This window comes from Sinocyclocheilus grahami, unplaced genomic scaffold, assembly GCF_001515645.1.
Source record: "Sinocyclocheilus grahami isolate Dianchi unplaced genomic scaffold, SAMN03320097.WGS_v1.1 scaffold880.1, whole genome shotgun sequence".
NCBI lineage: Eukaryota > Metazoa > Chordata > Actinopteri > Cypriniformes > Cyprinidae > Sinocyclocheilus > Sinocyclocheilus grahami.
The window spans coordinates 33,531-52,842 of record NW_015506059.1 but is presented as its reverse complement, the minus strand read 5'-3'; the positions used below and the strand labels follow the sequence as shown (position 1 = coordinate 52,842).

Here is a 19,312-nt window from a genome sequence, read left to right as displayed (position 1 = left end):
TAAATTGATAGTGGTCAATACATTCTCCCCGTGCTGCAGTGCGTCGCGCAGCTTTTCCACACATATTTTAATGGGTGGATAACTATAATAAAACAGGTATGCCTAGGGCCAAAAGGCTCTGCTTCAGTATGGTTTGTGTCAAGCCATTCATTAATCTGGCTGTTTGATGAAGAGATAAAATGTAGTAGAAATAAACATGTTAAGAATCAATAGAAGCGGAGGACTATTATTAAGGTTTTTTTTAGGACTATTATTATGTTGTAATGTTTGGTTGACCAATTAGCAGAGAGGGGCGTTTCATTCCCGCCCACATGTAGAGATCGAATATTCAAGTTGTTTATTCGTTTTCTATCCCTGAATGTAAAAACGAAAAATTAAGCCGGATTCTTGATTTTTCGTTTTGTTTGAATAATTGAAAAACTAAATATGTGCCCATTTTTCAGATTTCAGATTTCAATATTAAAACAAAAATTGATTGGACGGAAGATACCCTGATTGGGGCGTTACATTTCCGACGCGTGCTTGTGGTGTTCGGCCAATCACAATGCACTGGGTCAGCTGGCCAATCAGAGCAGACTGGGCTTGTCAAAGGCTGGGGCTTTATTGAAAACCAGGTGTTTGAGAGAGGCGGGGCATAGAAGACCTACAATAATCAGAATCAGAATGAGCTTATTTTTTATATAATGTACAGTATTTGAAAAAGTATGTGTTTTTTGAACATTAAAGCATGTCAACATATTCTGATACACCAAATACACCAAATAATGATCTTTAAAATAGCATCCTATGACCCCTTTAAAATGAGTGGAAAGAGGAACGGAGAGAGTTCCGCAATCTCGAAAACTGATAGCATTATATACTTTGTGGGCGTGGTTTGTCGGCTGTGGACAGTATACAGTGGGCGTGGTTTGTCGGCTGTGGACAGTATACAGTGGGCGTGGTTTGTCGGCTGTGGGCAGTATACAGTGGGCGTGGTTTGTCGGCTGTGGGCAGTATACAGTGGGCGTGGTTTACATTATTGCCGGAAGCAGACCTATCATGAAAAAACGCCCATTGCTTTACCGCGCTGTTCTGAGAACAGGAAACGGCGCTTAGTTCAATTTTACACCATCAGCAGACATTTCTGTCTGTCATCATCTTTTATACCTGTTTCATTACACAAACTGACTGACGCGCACAGTTATTGGTTAAACATGTAGGCTACTCCTCTGTAATTGTCGAGCTCATCATTTCATAACGTTATTTGTTATGTGTTATGTTTCGCAGCAGTACGTACAGATTCACAGGCTGTGAGTCAGAAGTGGTTTGTAACGTATGCGTTAGTAGGCGAGGTTCTCTCTCTCTCTCTCTCTCTCTCTCTCTCTCTCTCTCTTCACTGTACCGCACTGTGTGCTGTAGTTCTGCAGCCACGTCGCAGACAGAGACAGCATCGCCCTTACGTGTGTGTGTGTGTGTGTCTCTCTCTCTCTCTCTCTCTCTCTCTCTCTCTCTCTCTCTCTCTCTTCACTGTACCGCACTGTGTGCTGTAGTTCTGCAGCCACGTCGCAGACAGAGACAGCATCGCCCTCACAAGCCTCCTTCTCTTCAACTACTACAGCCGCCCAACTGCACCGATAACGAGTTTATCTCCTCGTACAGTTCGTCAGACATTGTGTTCACACATTTTTATTTAAAAAAAGAGTTACTCGTTACAGATAAGTTGAGAGTAGAGAGAGTACAGTCTCGGCTGTGGTCATGGTGAGTAGCTTGCTTGCTAACTTATGTCTCAAACTTGCTGGCTTAGTGTTTAAAAAGGGTTACAACAGTTTCCTTTAGCGGTTAAGCTTTGCAGTTTGTCGTCTGACCTCCAAACGTTTGTTCCAGTAATTGCTACTTACTCGCTAACCAGAGATTAAGGGAAATAGAGATGATTATACAGTCTATCTATCTATTTACACCTTTTTATACACTCTTTGCATTTAATAATTGCTAATAACATGCATATGAAGATTGTGTATGAATTACATATACATTACACGTGTATACACCCATTATATAATGTTTTTTGCATTCAACTTACGCTATAGGAACCAGAGGATGTTCATTTCAGGTCAGCAGAACATTTGATAGGTGAGGAAGAGAATGAGAAAGCAGCGCTCGAGAGGAAGGAGGATGGAGAGGAGCCCCGCAAAGCAGGGAGAGCACCGCTGTCCCGCATCCCTACCTTTCAAAGCTCCCTGGGCCGCAAGCGAGTCACCGTCCAGAGTGCAGAGTCATCGCCGAAGACGGATGGATCTATCCAGCAGGGCCAAAAAGAGGGAGCTGGCTCTACAGAGGCTGGAAGAGTGAAAATGTCAGGATCTGGAGGGAGAGAAACAGGCCTGCCCGTCCCATCGGCTCGTTTACACACAAGCCTCGCTGATGTCCTCCCTCAAGGGGAAATCTCGGGTCACACCTCCTCTCTTTTAGCTCCGAAAATAAATCAACCTCTTGATCAAACGCCTGAGATTACAGAAGACTCTGATCAGCTTGATATGTCACTAAAACGACCCCCACTCAGGAATGTCTATGAGACCTCTGATCTTGTCATAGAACCCGCAAGCGGAGAAACCATCTCAGAAGATGAGCAGATGTCGGCGCAGGATGCCGTCGTAGAGGATCTGAGCTCACGCTCCTCTGTTGATCAGGATGTGGCATCTGATCAAGCTTGGGAAGAAGATCCTTTGAGAGAGGACTTTGGAAAAGGAGGTGTATCCCGATCACATTGGACAGAAGAAAATAGCGTCACAGGGAATGATGTGAAATGTGTGGAATGTGTTCCAGATAAGGATGATGGATCCATACTTAGTGGTCAAGATGAAACAGCTAAGATCCAGAAACCTTCAGATAGTAAAAAATGCTTTAAAGAAACACAACAGGGAAGCCAAACTGCCGATACTTCTCACACAAAACACACCAAGACCAAACCGTGTACACCCTCCAAGGTGAGGTGAATCATATTTCGTAATTAATGGTGTTTGCTAAAGCGAGAATACTATTGTTCATAAGGGTTGGAGATTTCAACAAACCTCTAATCCTAAATATTAAACTTCATCCAGCACTGTTTGTGCTGCCTAAACCATGCTTGTTGAGGAGAGGCGTGCAGACATGCAATTTTCTCCTGGTGGATGATAAAATGTTTTTTTTAACCTAACATTTACCTTGAAAAAAGGAATCAAACTGCAAAAAATGAGTTTCTTTTGTTTTCCAGTACGAATATCTAAGATACATTTACTTAAGAAACAAAATGACATACCATGAGTCATTTTGCTCCTCAAGTACATTTTTAGATATTTTTACAAGACAAAAATATTAAGTAAGAAAATTAAAGCCATATATACAGACCAGAATGTCTTTCTCTGATTTGATTCTCTGATCTCTTTGATTTGCATACGTAAACAAATTTTTGAGACTAGTTGCCTTGACAAGTATTTGTTTCGCCATCGAAACACAACAGAATTCCAGCAGAAGAGGATATGTGAAATTAAACAGCCACAATCTCTACTCATCACTAACAGAGATATACGTATATCTTATTGGAAAGATGTTTGCATAAGTAAACAGAAGGCCTATTTGTTTTAATTTAATATCACCAATTTTCTTTTGTTTTAGCAGACGAAAGGAAGGAGCTTTTCCCTTTTCTGTCTCCTGCCCACCATTCTCCTCCTTTTGGGTGGATTTGCATCGCACGTCTGGCAGTATGGAGTCCCTAAATCTGTGTCACACCTGATGTCACAACTGGAGCTGCACTGGTTGGAAAGTTTCTGGATGCCTCAAGAGACATGCATCTCTGACTGTAGGTGAGGAAACGGGTCCTTTTCATATTTTTAAGGATTTAAATGGTGAGTTTGAGATGTTAATGTGTTTCTAAACGCTCCCTATCAGGCTTACTCTTGTTGAGAGTGTCCCTGAGGGCCTCAGCTTCCCTTCCGGCTCGCCACACCTGCCGAGCATTTCAGACACTTGGACTAAACTGCTAAAGAAAGCCAACCGCTCTGTCCACATTGGTGCTTTCTATTTCACACTCCGAGATTCAGACCTTGGCCTTACGGAGCCCTCGTCTGTGCTGGTATGATCAGTTGTGGATATTTCACTGTGCAGAAGTGTTGAATAATGTACTGTGAAGGATAGGATAATACTGATTCTGATTATATGAGAAGGCATTTCATTTATTATATCCTTTCTATAGGGCAAAAAAGTGTTCAACCAACTGAAGCAGCTGGAGCCAAATGGAGTGAAGTTGAAGATTGCTGTCAACGCCCCTCAGCCATACATTGCAGACACAGATGAACTGGTAGCAACAGGTACAACAACAGCGTGCCTATTGCACATTTGCATGCAGCACGTGAAAACGTATACATTGAGAAAAGTGAACGATTAAATGGTTTGGAATGGATGTTATGTACTTTAGCTTTCTTGCTTTGTGCTTTCTCTCAGGGGCTGAGGTCAGGGGAGTTGACCTGCAGAGCATCACTGGAGGCATTTTGCACACCAAACTATGGGTTGTGGATAAGAAACACATGTATTTAGGGAGCGCAAACATGGATTGGCGTTCCCTTACCCAGGTACATTGTGCAGCATTATTTGACTGGTCAAAAGGTTTCTGTTGACATGCAAATATGCATGGTCAGTGTGCATGCAGGTCTTTGACATGTAAATGTGTTCGTGATTTTATGATATTTTACATAATTTTTTTATTATTTATTTTGTTTAAATAATTGTATTTTTTATTTATTATCCAATGCAGTTTATAAGTCTTAAATAAATAAAGTATGATATATAATAAAGTGACGTGACATGTGGCCAAGTATGGTGACCCATACTTGGAATTGTACACGCACAGCAGTGAACACACACACACACCCAGAGCAGTGGGCAGCCATTTATGCTGCGGCGCCCGGGGAGCAGATGGGGGTTCAGTGCCTTGCTCAAGGGCACCTCAGTCGTGGTATTGAAGGTGGGAGAGAGCGCTGTACATTCACTCCACCCACCTACAATCCCTGCCGGTACAAGACTCGAACCCACAACCTTTGGGTTACGAGTCAGACTCTCTAACCATTAGGCCATGACTTCCCCTAATATCAATATCAAAATGGCTATTAATAATCAGTCCTTAAAAATATATATGCATATAGTATAGAAGAATAATCAATGTTTCTAATAGGTGAAAGAGGTTGGAGTGTCTGTGGAAGACTGCAGCTGTCTAGCACAGGACGCCTCACGGATATTTGACGTGTACTGGGACGTTGGAGCTCAGAAGAATGGATCTCTACCTCCTTTCTGGCCGGGCCGTTTCTCCGCCCTCTCCAGTTCTAAGTACCCATTAGCTGTTAAATTCAACGGTGTCCCTGCACGTGTCTATTTGTCTGTGAGTCGAGTTTCTCTCACAAGTTGACTTCATTTGTATGGTCTTGTTTATGTTTACCATATTCATAATATCTTTTCATTGCATGTTTTGCAATAATTTTATTCAACCTGTTCACATTTCCACTTATTCTCTGGCTTTTTTGCTGACTGATTTTCATTTATTCCATGTGTCCATTTTACGTATTGTGTAGAAATGTTGTCTTTTTGTCATATTGCCACCTTTTTCACTTAAGAAAAATCATGCTTTTTAATGAATACATTGCATGGTCAGTATATGTTCATCATGTTCATTTTCATTCATTTCTAAACGTGACGCATGCATTTTTAGCGTCTGCAGAAATGTGTTCTTAGTATCACATGACGGTTTTTGACTTGTTCTTATAGAGTTCCCCTCCTTCTTTATCATCATATGGCCGTTCTGATGATCTCTCAAGCATCCTGTCAGTAATTGCTGATGCTGAGCGGTTCATCTATGTGTCTGTGATGGACTACCTTCCCATGTCCCAGTTCACGGAGCCCATTCGGTAATCTTTAGCATTTGATATTCAGTCAGGGTTATTGTAGTTTATAGTTAAAGGGGTCATATGAAGCGATTTCAAGTTTTCCTTTCTCTTTGGAGTGTTACAAGCTGATTGTGCATAGATAAGATCCCTGAAGTTGCAAAGACTAAAGTCTCAAAACCAAAGAGATATTCTTTATCAAGTATATAAGTTAAGACTCTGCCACGCCCCCCTAAAACGGCTCGTTCTAACACACCCCCACATATCTACCTCACTATGTGGAAATATTTGCATAATGCCGCCCAAATGTGCACGCAAAGAAAGAAGGCGTGGTTTCAGTAACCACAGTTAGTGTTGAAGCAGTCATGTCAGGGAGACGCTGTGTGTTTCTAGGTGAAAGTCTCCTGGTGCCATGTTTGTTTTCCTCCAGTCTTTATCAGTCCTCAACAAGCCCCCTCTGAGCTGCAACATTCATGCTGTACGTCTCTGTGTGCTCTTTACATCTTTTTTTTTTCATCCAGCCATCACTGGTGATTTAATGTCTAAAACGTTTTATTTCACAGAAAGTTTTTGAGGTGCCTTCAACACGAGAGCAGCAGAGGATCCCGTTTGCGCGTGTCAACCATGCCAAGTACATGGTGTCTGATCGAGTTGTTTACATCGGTATGTTCGCTGTTTCCTCTCGACATGTACAAGTATATATATATATATATATTGTCTGTCATTTCAGATCAGGTGAAACAGGTGTGTATTCAGTTTCACTGCTAATTTAAGAAAAATAAATGTTGGACTCCAACACAAAATCATTTAAAATGTCTTCCATATATGTGTATAACAAACAGTATTTTATTAATCAACAAATTATGAATTAACATAAAAAAAAACCTTTGTCTCAAAACCAAGTGAGCCCCTTACTTAAATTAACCATGGTTTTTATTATAGTAAATTTGTGTTTGTTTGTGTTTGTGTGTGTGTGTGTGTGTGTGTGTGTGTGTGTGTGTTTGGCGGACTGATTTGTATAACTACAAATACTATGGGTAGTGTGGCAAAACCATGGTTAACTTGTGGTTACCACAACTAACTAAACCACAAATAACCGTTGTTGTTTTTTTAATTTGTAGTAAAATCGTGGTTAATTTTCGTAAGGGTTATAACTCCCAAATATGCTGCTAATAAATCCCCAAAACATGCTGTCTAGGCAGGCAGCTCGCTAGGTTTTGAGACACAGCCCGCGTCTCCTCGCAGGAAGTGAAGGCGGAGGAAGGAAGACGATAAACATGGCACGAGAGAGAAGCCCAGCTCTGTGGCTTCACCCTCAAACAAGTGCAACTCGTAAAATGCCGGTGTGCCACAGAACACTCCTGCTTTTATGGCTTCTCCACTTTTCTTCCGTATATTCAGATATAACGGACGGGAATGCGGAGCACTTAAAGCGGGAGCACTCGCTCATTAAGCCATATCAGGGTGAGTAGCTGCTGTAGCCTGCAGCACGCACTGAAGTGCTTCACTTTTCTGTTCACTACGGAAATTAGGATGTCACCCGAGTTACTTTGTAATGCCTTGGTTCATGTCTTTTATTAGGAACGTGTAATTCGGGATATAGTAGGCTACAGTCGAGTGTTTACAGTGACAGCTCAGTGTAAACAAACTAGTTCGGCTTTATTTGAACAGGTGAGGACAGCTTGCTTTTATACTGCAGGCTGGAAAGAAATCCACCTTCCAAGGGAGAGCATGCAAATCATCAGTATACTATTTAATAATACAATTAATAAATGCATAGTTAAGACTTTGATGACTGTTTTGTTTCATATAACGTTAATGGAATCCAAATATCTGAACAAAAGCTATTTTTTTTAACATATTTTACATTTACATTGTGCTAAACCTGATGATCTTGTTCTCCAGCATTATGTGAGGAAGACCTAAAGAGTATCTTATGACAAAAAGTCACACAGCAGTGTCACGGATACAAAATATTTTGCATTCGTTTTATATCATAAAAAAAGTATTAAATACTAATACTTTGAGTGCATTTCCAGATGCACTGTAAAACAAATATCTCATTTCATTTACATTAATAACTGTGAGCTTACTGTAAAAATACTGACAGTATTGCAGGATGCCTGTATGTTTTACAACTAATAGAAAACGTAGATTTTATAAAGTGATATAATGATATAGTGTCCTGTCCATAAAAAATGGCCAATACTTGTATGTAGAGGAGTATTGGTCATACACACTAAACACCATCAGTCAAACACGCATGACACTAAAATAATGCAATAAATAATAATTAAATAACATATGTAAAACAAAACCCCTAATGATAACAAATATAAACTAAATATAAAAAATAAAATCATATGTGATGTCACAAAGGGGCTTATTTCATTGTAAATGATATGGTGATTCATAGTTTTAACTTACAACTTGTAACTTTTTTTTTTACAGTGCATAAATACATTTTTCAATTATAAAATTTTCATTGTGGTCTCATGCTTTTGAACCCCACTGTATGTGATGAGACTCATTTTTATCTCAGAATGTTCTCATAAGCTTCACATTGCACTCAACTTACCAAAACACTGTAAATAAGTTTAGCAAAAATTATATGATCGTTGATGTGTCTTGCGTCAGGTGTTGGAACGAGTTCATCAAGTCAGTGGGACTTTCGGGGAAGTACTTTAGTAACCAGCCAGTATGTGCGTCTGACTCCGGATGAGAGGAGCAAACAAGGGTCCATCTGGAATACAGTGGTGAGTAAAACTGAACTAAAAATCGAAAATTGTCAGAGAAACAGTTAATGTGACGCACCTAAATAATGCAAAACTAAGTTGAGTAATGTTCATTTTCCCTCTCTGCAGCCCTGCTATTTGATGGATTGGGAGATGCATGTGCAGTTTAAAATTCATGGATCAGGAAAGAAGAATCTCCATGGAGATGGTTTTGCCATTTGGTACACGAAAGACAGGCTACATCCTGGTACGTCTGTGAAGAAAAACTGAAGGTTTCGATCCCGTTCGAAGCACTTTCTCCACCATTTCATGAATTGAAATGTAATGAGTTCTAATGCTGTCTACTGTATGTGTGTGTAGTCCATGTACACGTGTGTGTGTGTGTGATCCATCTGTAAGTCTGCTCTTTCTTCCCTGCAGTTGATTGTGTCATACTTTCATTTAGGCCCAGTATTTGGAAACCAAGACCATTTTGTAGGCCTGGCTATTTTTGTGGATACCTTCCGTAATGATCTACAAGGAATGGATGTAAGTGTGCCGTACTCGCGGGTCCTTCTTTCTCTGCAGGCACCTTGTTTGGCAATAGTGCCAATTTCCATGGGTTGGCCATTTTTATAGACGCGTACCCTAACGATGAGGCTCCGAATGTGAGTTGAGAGATGTAAAATGTTTGTGTTTTTGTACCTTCATTTGAATGAAAGCTTTGCTTTATCATTATCAGATAAACTTGAGATTAGATACAAAGATATCTCTTTCCAAAAAAGCTAGTATTTATGGGAATACTGGATTTTTGGCATGTTTGTCCTGCTTCTGGTCATCGGCTTTGTCCTCGCGTGGAAACTGATTTAAAAGGGATAGTTTGAAAATGATTATTTGCATTCAGATGTAAAACTGAGAAATGATCCTGGGAGTAGATAAGAATATCTTTTATTTGAACTATCCCTTCCCTTTTTTTTTATTCACTATATGTTCTTCAATAAATCTTTCAAACTATTTTTCCAAAACACTACAAATAAGCAATGCTTTCTTTGTTTTGCCTGCATTCTGTGGTTCATATCATTTACTTGCGCTCATCATTCATTATTTGTTGTTGAAGCATTTCAGTTAATTTGTATTTACAGTGCTTATTGTTTTGATTTTAGTAGATTTCAGTGACCTTTTAGATCATTCTGTTTTACACAAGCTGATTCAGGAACAGCTGGATAAGGGTACAATGTACCATCCTTTAGTAATTTACATTGCATTTTTCTGTCAAAAATATAGGTAAAAATCAATGTAATACATTTCATTCATATTCTTTGGTCCTCTAGCGCTCGTTTCCCTATATTTCTGCGATGGTGAATAATGGCTCCCTGCCGTACGACCACGGGCAAGACGGTCGGTCTACTGAATTGGGAGGCTGCTCTGTGGAAGTCAGGAACCAAGATCATGACACATACCTGGCCATTAGATACTCCAAAGGCAGACTCACGGTAAGATTCTTTGAATTCAATATGCACTGATTCTTATTTAAGCTACATAAGTTATTTAGGTAAGAGCAGTGAGTGATTTTCTCTGCCTTTTGTTCATGGCCCCAAATATTGCAAGCTGTAGCGATATATACATTTGCGATATTTCGATATATTGCACAGCCCTATATGACGGTAATGCAAATACAGTGATAAAGAATCAGTAAGAATTTTTTTTTAATGTTTTTGAAAGTCTCAAGTTGCCGTAAAAACAGCAATTTTACTTTATTTTATATGAAATATTTTTACAATTTAAAATAATTGTTTTCTATTTTAATATATTTTTAAATGTAATTTATTTCTGTGATGGAAAAGCTGAATTTTCATCAGCCATTGCTCCAGTCGTCACATGATTATTCTAATATGATTTGGTGCTCAAAAAACATCGGTAACACTTTACACTTAGTTGGACTGTACTGTTTTTAACGTAAATAGCCTTGTATTTAAAAAAGTATCACCCGAATGTATTTTGTCTAGTATTAGCCTTAAATGCCTTTTAGTTTCTTTTTAATTGTATGACTGTTGTTATTTATTCTGGTTTCGCAATGAAGATAGCCTTTCTGCTGACATGGTGTTAAAGCTTTACAATTAGGCTCCACTTTTAAAATAGTTCTCACGACCTAATAAAAATATTTTTAAAAGCATTTATTAGTCCTAGTTGATGATAATTCTAACAGTTACTAATACATTATTAAAATCAAACGTTGTACTGTTAATATTATTTAATGGACTTGAGCTAACATGAAGTACATTTGTATTTTTATTAAATAACATTAACAAAGATGAATAAGTACTGTGATAAATGTATTGCTTATTGTTAGTCAGTGCATTAAAGGATTCGTTCACTTTCAAATTAAAATGTCCTGATAATTTACTCACCCCCATGTCATCCAAGATGTTTACGTCTTTCTTCAGTCGAAAAGAAATGAAGGTTTTTGAGGGAAACATTCCAGGATTTTTCTCCATATAATGGACTTCAACAGCTACCAAATGGTTGAAGGTCAAAATGACAGTTTCAGTGCAGCTTCAAAGGGCCCTACACGATACCAGACGAGGAATAAGGGTCTTATCTAGCGAAACGATCGGTCATTTTCTAAATAAAATAAAAATGTGTATACTTTTTAATCTCAAACGCTCGTCTTGTGTAGCTCTGCAATGCGCATGCGTACTCTGAGCAGTCCCGTTCGAAACAGTTATGTCGAAAAACTCCCATCTCATTTTCTCCTCCAGCTTCAAAATCGTCCTACATTGCTGCAGAAGTACCGACCCAGTGTTTACAAAGTGAACATGCGAAGAAGGTCAAATACCCTTTATATAAAAAAAAAAAAAAAAGTAAAACAATGATGTAGGACGATTTTGACGTTAGAGGAGAAAATGAGATGAGAGTTTTTCCACATACCCTAACTGTCATGAACCGGAATGCACGCCGAGCCACACAAGACGAGCGTTTGAGGTTAAAAAGTATATAAATTGGAATTTTTTTATTTTTTATTTTTTAGAGAATGACTGATGGTTTCACTAGATAAAACCCTTATTCCTCATCTGGTATCGCGTCGAGCCCTTTGAAGCTGCACTGAAACTCTCATTTTGACCTTCTACCGTTTGGTAGCTGTTGAAGTCCACTATAAGGAGAATAATCCTGGAATGTTTTCATCAAAAACCTTAATTTCTTTTCGACTGAAGAAAGAAAGAACGACGTAAAAGTTGTTGTGTGTAAACCGTGATACAGTTTTATCAGGCTTCTTTCTTTGGTGAATAGAAAGTTCAAAAGAACAACATTTATTTGAAATCGAAATCTTTTGTATAATAAATGTCTTTACTATCATTTTTGATCAATTTAATGTATCCTTACTGAATAAGTAATAATTTTATTTACCACAAACTTTAACTGTATTGTATATTGTTTTATACCGGTGACTTCTGACAGTATTATTTTGGCGCGGAAACAGTCATGACCATTTCTGTAGATGTTTTGAGTTCCTCATGATAAGAGTCCTTTAATAAATGGTTGGTGATGTGAAGTGAGTGGCCAAGTACGGTGACCCATACTCGGAATTAGTGCACTGCATTTAACCCAACCAAAATGCACACACACAGCAGTGAACACACACCCGGAGCAGTGGGCAGCCATTTTTTGCTGCGGCGCCCGGGGAACAATTGGGGGTTCAGTGCCTTGCTCAAGGGCACCTGGTATTGAAGGTGGGAGAGAGCGCTGTACATTCACTCCCCCCACCTACAATCCCTGCCGGTACGAGACTCGAACCCACAACCTTTGGGTTACAAGTCCGACTCTCTAACCATTAGGCCACGACTTCTTTGGAAAGAATGCATTGATATCGGAGGTGTGCGCCTCCCTACAGGATACTATTTTGGGGCTTCTGCGGAGTGCCTTGCTCAAGGGCACCTGGTATTGAAGGTGGGAGAGAGCGCTGTACATTCACTCCCCCCCACCTACAATCCCTGCCGGTACGAGACTCAAACCCACAACCTTTGGGTTACAAGTCCGACTCTCTAACCATTAGGCCACGACTTCCGATGTATGGAAGTATATCACAGCTAAGTTCTATATTCACAGATTATGATAGATGTGGATGACAGGAATGATTGGAAAGAATGCATTGATATCGGAGGTGTCCGCCTAAGCAAGGTATCTGGACTGATCATTACTGTTTTGAAATAACTTTTCACAGTATTTCCAGCCTTCTTCCCCATGACTGCTCAATGGATTCAGTCTGGTCTATTACTTGCCTGTCACTGGAGCTGCTTTCATTGTGCCTCGCCAGGACCTTAATAGTCATGTCTTGGCCCCACATGATAAACATCGGTTTGCCCATGAGCTCCGAAAAATTCAGAGCCGCTAGGGCATTTTCTGCATCATGGTGGTGTTCAAAGTTCACAAAACCATAGCCTTGAGAGTGGTTGATAGTACTTCTGTCTCTGCACACTTGTGCAGTACAGATGGGGCCGAATGGGAGGAATATTGCATGCAGCTCTTGTTCGGTCACGTCTGAGTGCAAATTACACACAAGCAATGACCTTGGTTCATCAGAGCTGCTCTCCCTGGGCTCAGTCTGTTCTTTGTCTTTAGGTTTGCCGTTCCCGTCACAGGCCTCTGTGCACGGCAGGACTTCCCCAAAGTCTGAGAGGGTATCATATATGGCAAACCTATCATTGTACCTTAACTGTCATGTACTGGGCCCATGTGATGTGCACAGGTTTGCCCATGAGCTCCAAATAATTAAGAGCCACTAGGGCATTTTCTGCATCATGGTGCTGTTCAAAAGTCCCAAAACCATTGTCACGAGACCGGTCCGTTCTTCTGCTTCTGCACACTTTAACAGAACGGATGGGTCCGAATGGCTGGAATATTGTATGCAGTACTTGTTCAGTCACATCTGAGTGTAAATCATTGACGAGCAATGACCCCTGCACTTTTGGTTGACCATTATCCTCATCTGAAGACCAATTGTAGGAAGTTGCCATTTTGATTGTCTGTCAAAACTTTTTTTTTAAAAAAGCTATTAGTATAAAGCACAAATACTGTGGAGATGCTTCAGTCAGATCAATCAGTCAAGTAGATGATATGAAATGTTCCTGTGGCTCAGTGGTAGAGCATTGCGTTAACAGCACCAAGGTCGTGGATTCAATTCCCAGGGAACATGCATACTGATAAAAAACGTATAGCCTGAATGCACTGTAAGTCGCTTTAGCGTCTGCTAAATGCATTAATGTAATTTAAAATGACTGTTTTGATGCTTTTAAAGCCTCTGAACGTTCTAAAATTGGAATGACTGTGACGTCACAGATCACGTGACATTCCGGACTGCCTGTGTGACGTCATGTTCCACCCACTGATCTATAATAGAGAAATATATAGTCATATATAGACTAGTGAACACAATTCTGCACAAAATTTGACAGTATAAGTTATCAGAACTTAAATAAATATACACTATATACATAAATGTGCCAAAAATATATACAAATCAGCTATATAAAAAATGTAACAAGAGCAGAGAGCAACAGTAATATAAAATGTTAAGAATAATATACAAATAAAAAATAGAATACATATTCTAAATAGCACAACTCCTTCATCACACAAATGTGAAAACACACTAAAGAGAATCTAATTATTACACTATTGCACTAAGAACAGAAAACACAAACTAAAACTAAAACCTGACCTTTCTGGCCTTCCTTGAAGCAAAATCATCAATGATGTCATCGTAAGAAATCTGCTCCCCTATTGAGTGATTGATACTGATGACGGCAAGGCCAGTGAGCCGTTCCTAGGACATGGTAGACCTCAGGGATGACTTGATCAACTTTAGTTTTGAAAAGCTCCTCTCTGCTTGAGCCACAGTGACTGGCAGAGTAAGTGCAATCCTGAGAGCAGTCCAAAAGTTGGGGTAGATCTCCGATAGATCCTTATCATGCATAAAAGTGATAAGCTCAAGGAGGCTCATGGTCTTTGATGGCAGGTCAGGGAAGTTCTTAATTTCCTGCACAAGCTCTCTACTGTCCAAATCATGATCAGAGATGTTAGTTTATGAAATACAATTTGAAAAGTAGTCTGATTTAAATTATAATTACACAGATTTGAAAATTCCGTTGGCTAATTACAGGGCCTAACGTTAACCCAACTGATGGAAATAAATAATAACTGAACTTGTAACAGTTTTGTTGCAAAGCACAATATTATGGTGAAATTAGATCTCGTGTTTGTTGAGTTAAAACCGAATTATTGTTGTATAAGCATAACAAGCATCATTTCCCATCCCCCCAACACTGTCACGCACGACCAGAAGTCAAGACTAAACCAATTCACCTTGGTCACCACATAATCGTTTTGTATTACCTATTTTTATTAGCCATTTCCCTCAATTCAGAAAAACAAAAATGTGCAGGAACTACAGGCCTGTATTTATAATATTACGAATGAAATGTGCGTTATTTGGAAGAAAGCCGAGGTGTGACTGACTTTAGCCCACTAATTCCATTAGAGTATTGCTCTATACAGTGGATCCCCCGGTTCGCCCGTGCCAAAAACCGCTACTGTGTATGTGTCTGACATGTGAAGCAATCATCAGTGTGCAATAGATTCACACGTTTAGCCTATATCGCTTTTCCTGCCTGAAAATATCAATTCATTTTCTATTTAGTTTAATTCGATATAATATAGTCATTCTTTTTCAGTTTACTGAAAACAACGCTTTTCCAAAGTCCCTGCTCTTTTTGAAAATTATAGATTTGTATGACTTTGTTCATCCAGTAGTAGCCTAATGAAAATACCTATCTTTTACAGTTTTACTTCCTGACTTACAGCCGAAAAATGTGACAACATAGTAAAGTAGGTGTTAGAAAACACTCTCTGTCTGTATTGGTTCCAGATGTTTTCACCCTCCTTTTCTTTCCTCTCCCTCTCTGCTCGCCCTCCCTGTACAGCGCAATGTTGTCTTCTTCGGATTACCCCCTCCTCCATCTGATCTCTCTCTCTTGTATTATGTTTTAATATCTCTTACTCATATTCGAGGTACGCATGCGCACATGTATGCATTAGCTTTTCTTAGTTCAAATGTTCAAACGAGGACACGCTAGCTAGGACTCCAAGGTAATGGGGTTCGTGCTGAACTATGGAGATAGTTCAGCATCCTTCGCCAAGTTTATTCCTAATATGTCCATATTTTCCTGTACATGTGGCCATTTTATATAACATATTCTTGGCCAAAATCCTATATGTATGTCATCTATATTCTCATTGGTTAAAGGGTTGAATCTCCCCTCGACATATGCCTATATAATATCTTTGTATCTATGAATAAAGTTGAAGTATTGAGAATACCATTTGATGTGTGTTTTCTTGCTTCCCGGCCGTATACACTTTAAGGGACTGAGAATTTTCGAGGTGGCAAAGAGATTACAGAGGGACCGTTTGTTAATTAATGACAGTAGGAAAATTAAATAAATCAGATTAATTCTTGAACTCTTTGTGGTGAGATAGCACAGGTACGTCTGCAAGAAGTACTCTTCATCTGGAAAGCATCTGTGTACCAACATCTGATAGACATCTTTAAGACGTCAGTATATATATATATATATATATATATATATGACACACACACAAGCACACATATACATACATGCATACACACAGAAAATGTATTAAATGCAAGGAAAGTGTCTACTTTAATGTTTCAAATGATTTTTGTGAAAACAAAGTATGGGTGAAATAATGTTCCATTATCATGCAGCATAATACATATTTATGTAAAAATAAAACAACATACTTATTCTGACCTGTACTTATTAAAATATATAGAAGAAAAAGTGATCATACTAAATTTTATTACATTTTAATTTATTAAAAACTCTCTAATAAATGGGCAAAACCTAGTGTTTTGAAGGATAGTGGTAAAGATTTAAAATGACAATGAATTAGTTTGGCTGCATCGTGATCGTTAAGTAGAGTCTTTTAATGTCATCTAATGATTCTTGCTCTAAATATGCCTGACAATTGTATTTAGAGCGTTATAGTGGGTGTCTGATGTAAATCATGGTAAAAATGTATGATGGTCATTATTTTTTGCTCAGAAAAAATATTAAACCGGTCACATTCTAATGTATGAAAAATTTAAAGCTTTATTAAACTTATTTTATTAAAAAAAAATATATATATTTATATATATATATATATATATATATATATAGTTGTTTGTATGCTCACCAACTTGGATGTCCAAGTGAACACGCTATTTTAAAAATTCAAAAGCTGTCTGAATAGGTAGCCAGTGAATATTAGACTGTGCTTTTCACCGTAAATATAGGAAAAATTATATATTTCTCTCTCTATTTCTATATATATATATATATATATATATAGAGAGAGAGAGAGAAATATATAATTTTTCCTATATTTACGGTGAAAAGCACAGTCTAATATTCACTGGCTACCTATTCAGACAGCTTTTGAATTTTTAAAATAGCGTGTTCACTTGGACATCCAAGTTGGTGAGCATACAAACAACTATGCAGAAATAGCTGCCAAAGACAAGCTGACGGAGCTGCAGCTGAGGGTACGACAGCTGATGGAGCAGGTGGATCAGGTCCAGAAAGAGCAGAACTATCAGAGGGTAAGTGTCCTACAGGTTTGAGAGTTGAGATCCGGCTTATTCAGCACCAGTGACAGAACATGGTGTTTTCTGTCATCCTTGCTCAAGAGTGATCCCAATCTGAATCGTTTTCTTCTTCCAGTATCGCGAGGAGCGCTTCAGACAGACCAGCGAGAGCACCAATCAGAGGGTCCTGTGGTGGTCTATCGTCCAGACGCTGATCCTGGTGGCCATTGGGTTTTGGCAAATGAGACATCTGAAGAGCTTCTTTGAGGCCAAGAAATTAGTATAGAACTGTATTTGGATTTGTTTTTTTAAGTTGTGATTGTACAGTACACACAGCATTTTGAAGATTGCCTGCTTCATGTGTGGTCAAGACTGCTGAAAATTCAACATGCTCTCAGTTCAGTTCCCTCCCTGAATTCCCATTTTTATCCTGCATTGACGTTTGTTTTACGCTGCTCGTTTCAGTGCCACACCCCGTGTAATGTGAACCTGGTTTCTGTTCAGAAATGCATTACAGTGTGTTACTGTTTGGAGGTGATAGGCACTCAACAAAAGCAGTTTACTGGATTCAAAATGCAAATTGCATAGTGGTTGCCTTACCATATTTTATAGCCCCATAACTTGATAAGATAATATTTTACATTTGTTTCAGAAAGCTGATGAAGACATTAACTATTAAACTGGGCTGCAAGTGTGATTTAGTTTTTTGATTATTTGCTTAAACTTTTACAAAACAAAGTTTATCCTGGTGGCAGGTGTAAATGTATTCTGTTGTTTGGTTATGCAGTAATTAGTATGATATTTAAAGTTTTGCTCCGAGTGAATGTTGCTTGGTGTTTACGTTTTTATTCTTTATACAGTTGGTTAATGTTTTCTCTTCTATACCCCAATTGCATTTTGTGTTGAGCATCATTGCGGTCAAGAACACTCGGATCATGTTAGTATTAGGCCTTCCCTTTTGATAGCTACAGTTTGATGTTGACCTCAGTGAATACATGTGTACATGTTTAAAACGTATATATATCCAAATAAATGGCAAAATGTAGTTATCAAAAGGTAAAATGTTTAATTATGAGTACTTGGCACATTGAAATAAATAATATCAAAAGGTTTTATATTTTTCGTGAATGCTTAAATCCCCATTTCTCTTGACAGTTTTGCTTCGTTTCCTTTGAAAACTGTATTGACGTCTTACACATACATTATCATCTTTTCACATCTTTTTTTCCTATTGTAAACTCCTCAGGTTGATGTAGAGATTTCAGTGGTTTATTCACTCTTAAATTGATCTGCCCAGAATACACTGTAAATCTAAGAAGGTACCATGCCTTTGTCATAATGTTGTATTTTCTTCAAAAAATAAGACTGCATGTTGTTTTGAGTATTTTGATAGATTATTGCTCGTTGAATTACTTTGCTATCACATTTGTATGGTTTCTTTTTTTTTTAATAATTTTTTTTTGTCGTTTTAGTTTATAAGCAGCCACCGGGAAATGGGTTTACTTTTTATGTAGGGATACGGGAGGGAAAGTTTTGTTGGTGAGAAATCTACCCCATAATTGCACTCAGAAATAAAGTTTCCCACTCTCCCCAACGTTGGCTTAGTTGTCTACATAATTGTTTGGGTAACATGGCTTCTACAAGTAATTTGAGGAATGAGTTTACTAGAGGAGTGTTATACACCATGGCCATATTGACTAATGATATGAAACACTTCTGTTGCCAGTCATCATACAGTACATTACAAACATCTATTTAGGCTAAATGAACTGACACCGTTTTCATTAAATCCTGTAGAGGACATTATATTTGAGTGAATTTCTCTGAGACCACAGTTTGAAGTCTGGATGTCCTGTATGAGCACATTCATGGCTTTTTATGGATATCAAATATTTGGAGATTTGGTCTTTAAATATGACATATTGACAGAATGATCAAATTTAGCACTCTTGCACTCTAAAAAATGCTGGGTTAAACACAACCCAGTGCTGGGTAAAATAGGGACAAACCCAGCAATTGGGTTGTTTTGACCCAGCGGTTGGGTTAAATGTTTAACCCAACCTTCT

At 38.6% G+C, this 19,312-nt stretch overlaps 3 protein-coding genes across 4 annotated transcripts; all 3 read left to right on the top strand.

The window, feature by feature from the left end:
• Positions 1-1,479: 1,479 nt before the first annotated feature.
• Positions 1,480-5,927, top strand: LOC107563592 (uncharacterized). Of its 2 annotated transcripts, none has more exons than XM_016248483.1 (8): positions 1,480-1,737; positions 2,067-2,963; positions 3,634-3,818; positions 3,904-4,087; positions 4,208-4,322; positions 4,456-4,583; positions 5,183-5,386; positions 5,770-5,927. In XM_016248483.1, the coding sequence occupies exons 1-8, from the start codon at positions 1,735-1,737 to the stop codon at positions 5,911-5,913; spliced, it is 1,860 nt and encodes a 619-aa protein (XP_016103969.1). In that variant the 5' UTR covers positions 1,480-1,734; the 3' UTR covers positions 5,914-5,927. The 2 variants fall into 2 exon arrangements, with proteins under 2 accessions (XP_016103969.1, XP_016103968.1); XM_016248482.1 differs by having other exon boundaries at positions 3,631-3,818.
• A 1,173-nt stretch (positions 5,928-7,100) lies between these two features.
• Positions 7,101-12,808, top strand: LOC107563601 (vesicular integral-membrane protein VIP36-like). The gene is made up of 6 exons (XM_016248505.1): positions 7,101-7,349; positions 8,523-8,641; positions 8,750-8,867; positions 9,066-9,148; positions 9,931-10,092; positions 12,704-12,808. The coding sequence occupies exons 1-6, from the start codon at positions 7,163-7,165 to the stop codon at positions 12,806-12,808; spliced, it is 774 nt and encodes a 257-aa protein (XP_016103991.1). The 5' UTR covers positions 7,101-7,162.
• A 1,586-nt stretch (positions 12,809-14,394) lies between these two features.
• LOC107563600 (transmembrane emp24 domain-containing protein 9-like) lies at positions 14,395-18,840 on the top strand. The gene is made up of 3 exons (XM_016248504.1): positions 14,395-14,409; positions 17,115-17,261; positions 17,383-18,840. Exons 1-3 carry the CDS (start codon positions 14,395-14,397, stop codon positions 17,530-17,532), a joined length of 312 nt encoding a protein of 103 aa, XP_016103990.1. The 3' UTR covers positions 17,533-18,840.
• The last annotated feature ends 472 nt before the right edge of the window (positions 18,841-19,312 follow it).